This window comes from Nymphaea colorata, chromosome 11, assembly GCF_008831285.2.
Source record: "Nymphaea colorata isolate Beijing-Zhang1983 chromosome 11, ASM883128v2, whole genome shotgun sequence".
Classification (NCBI taxonomy): Eukaryota; Viridiplantae; Streptophyta; class Magnoliopsida; order Nymphaeales; family Nymphaeaceae; genus Nymphaea; species Nymphaea colorata.
The window spans coordinates 8,142,794-8,145,585 of record NC_045148.1 but is presented as its reverse complement, the minus strand read 5'-3'; the positions used below and the strand labels follow the sequence as shown (position 1 = coordinate 8,145,585).

At 48.2% G+C, this 2,792-nt stretch overlaps 1 protein-coding gene across 1 annotated transcript; it reads right to left on the bottom strand.

The window, feature by feature from the left end:
• Positions 1 to 562: 562 nt before the first annotated feature.
• LOC126410542 (uncharacterized) lies at positions 563 to 2,148 on the bottom strand. Its single transcript, XM_050080594.1, has 2 exons — positions 984 to 2,148; positions 563 to 690 (listed from the first exon to the last, which is right to left on the bottom strand). The coding sequence occupies exons 1-2, from the start codon at positions 1,990 to 1,992 to the stop codon at positions 647 to 649; spliced, it is 1,053 nt and encodes a 350-aa protein (XP_049936551.1). The 5' UTR covers positions 1,993 to 2,148; the 3' UTR covers positions 563 to 646.
• Positions 2,149 to 2,792: the final 644 nt, after the last annotated feature.

Here is a 2,792-nt window from a genome sequence, read left to right as displayed (position 1 = left end):
GTATTTTGGGAGATGTCTTTGGAACAGTATGGCTCGGGTGACATTGAGCAACTGACGATTTTTCCTCTCAGCAACCCCATTTTGAGGGGGGGTATAACTACAGGATGTCTCATGAACAATCCCCCTCTTTCGAAAGAATTCTTCAACAGTGAGACACAGATATTCACGAGCATTATCAGACCGAAAAGTCTTGACAGAATTTCCATATTGGTTTTCCACTAGGAGGATGAAAGTTTCAATAATGTGAGGCACCTCACTACGATCTTTCAACAAATACACAAAGGTACATCTTGAATAATCATCTATAAAGGTTATAAAGTATTGAAAACCACCACGAGAATGAATGCCCGAAGGCCCCCACACATCAGAATGAACCAAGGAGAAAGCTTTATTAGAACGACTATTTGAAATTGGATAAGAAGCTCTAACATGCTTCGCAAACTGACACACATCACATGATAACATGGAAATGTTTAAACTAGAACATAGTTCAGGGAACAAATGTTTCAAAATCCCAAATGGGAGATGACCAAGGCGTTCATGCCAAAACAAAAATAACTGACGACACTCTTCCTCCTTCTTCTCTGTTCTGCTGACTGCTGACATAAGAGCTGTGACAACGCGTATAGGAAGCCGATACAGCCCATCAGACACCAAACCAATCCCAATCCTCTTCCCTGTCACCAAGTCCTGCAAAACACAACGTTTTTCAGAAAATATAAGCTCACACTTCAGTTCCTTGGTAATCTTACTAACAGATAACAAATTTAAGGGAAGATGAGGAACATGTAAGGCATCATGAACTAAAAAATTATTTAACAAGGAAAGACTCCCTTTCCCTGCCACTGAAGTAAAGGAACCATCGGCAAGGGACACACGTTCCTTTCCCGAGGATAGCTTGTAGTCATGGAAAAGCTTGGGGTTGCCAGTCATGTGATGAGTGGCACCGCTGTCAACAATCCATTCACCCATAGAAGAAGTACCTTCTCCCCCTGAAACAGCCAATGCCTGATTGATCTTCACCTCATCTGGTGTATCTGCCTGACCAACATCAATCTTGCTCAAATATGCTCGTAGCTCACGGATCTGCTCTGCAGAAATAGAACCTTTCCCATCACTCAGACTTGTTGCAGACGATACAGACTTCTTCCCACTCGAAGACCTCCCCCTACTATCCTTCTTCTCTGGATACAGGTCCCAACAAAAATCCCTAGTATGACCAAGTTTTTTGCAATGAGTACATTTTCGAGAAGAACGAGGAGTTCCCACAGGGGCACGGCTAACATAGGCAGACTGTTCTTCCCCCTTTCGTCCACTAGAGAGCAGCCTTCTCTGTTCTTCAGCTTCAACACGGGAATAGACATCTTCAATACTAAATGATTCGTCAGAGTTAAGAATCTGACTCCTTATATTTTCAAAGTCATCATTCAGTCCGGATAAGAAAAGGAATACCCTGTTTTCCCATTTATCAGTCATGTACTGCATCTGGTCGTGAGGACACCTCCATGGAATATCAGAGTGATAGTCAAGGTCCTCCCACTTAGATTTTAATGCTGCATAAAAGTCTGCAACCGAGAGAGCACCTTGTCGCAGGGAATACACATCCTTCATAAGTTGATACACACGAACTTTCCTTTTCTTTTGGCCATACATCTGCTCCAAAATAATCCACATATCCCTTGCAGTCTTCTTACGAAGAATGAGGGGTTGGATATCCGGGGACACTGAATTGACAATCCAGGTTTTGACCTGGTTGTCTTCAAGAAACCATGTATCCCAAGCCAGACTATCTGCAGCAGGTTCAACCTTTCTCCCATTCACATAGGCAATGCGTCCTCGCCCAGCAATCCCCATGGTAATCGCAGCAGACCATCGGGAATAGTTCTCCTTGGTAAGTTGAATGGTGGTAACCTGAACCGGTACATGATCAGTCCGCGCAGACACAACATCAGGCAGAGTAGTGTTGACTGAAGAAGAAGACGAGTCAGCCATGATCACGAGGTAGAAGTGGCTGCCAAAGAACACACACAGCAGCAGTAACCGAGAGAAGAGGTGAGATGACGCAGTCGGGGATCAACGGCGGAAGCGGCGGGAGCTGCGGAAGCAGCAGGACGCGGCGGAAGCAGAGGGCCGCGCTTGGCAGCGCGCGCCGAGAAGAGGCGACGGCGTTGGACGTCGGCGTCGGTGGTCGGACGTCGGCGTCGGCAGAAGCGTTGGCAGAGACGTTGGCGTCGGCAGTCACGACACCAGCGACGCAGCAGCGGTCACAGCCACGGCGGGGCAGCGACGGAGGCAGTCACGCGGCCACGGTGCGGCGACAGCGGCGGTGGTCACGGTCACGGCCAGGGCAGCGGCGGCGCAGCAAGGGCAGCGGCGGCGCAGCAAGGGCAGCGGCGGCGCAGCAAGGGCAGCGGCGGCGGTGGTGGTAGCGGCGGCGGCAGTCAGGGTTGGAACTTCACAACCATAGAACAAAAAACAGATTTTGTTTTCTCCAAGTCCGACGGCTCTGATACCATGTAGAAACAAAATGTGCACGAGAGTAGAAGAAAGCACACAGATGTAACGTGGAAAACCCTGTAGAAACAAAATGTGCACGAGAGTAGAAGAAAGCACACAGATGTAACGTGGAAAACCCTCGACTCGAGGGAAGAAAAACCACGGGTGAGGAGGTCTGGTGCCCACTAGCCTCCAGACACTCTCTCTCTTCAACACTTCATTAACACCAAGATTAGGGTTTACAGAAGTATAAGTAGTCCTAATTAGGACAAACCGGATCGGGTACGGATCCGGAC

Excerpts from the sequence above, each read along its gene's own strand:
- LOC126410542 (XM_050080594.1), bottom strand. The coding sequence starts at position 1,992 with ATGGCTGACTCGTCTTCTTCTTCAGTCAACACTACTCTGCCTGATGTT. Across the intron at positions 691-983 it reads GGCTGTTTCAGGGGGAGAAG|GACTTGGTGACAGGGAAGAG; the intron begins GTACTTCTTCTA and ends TGTGTTTTGCAG.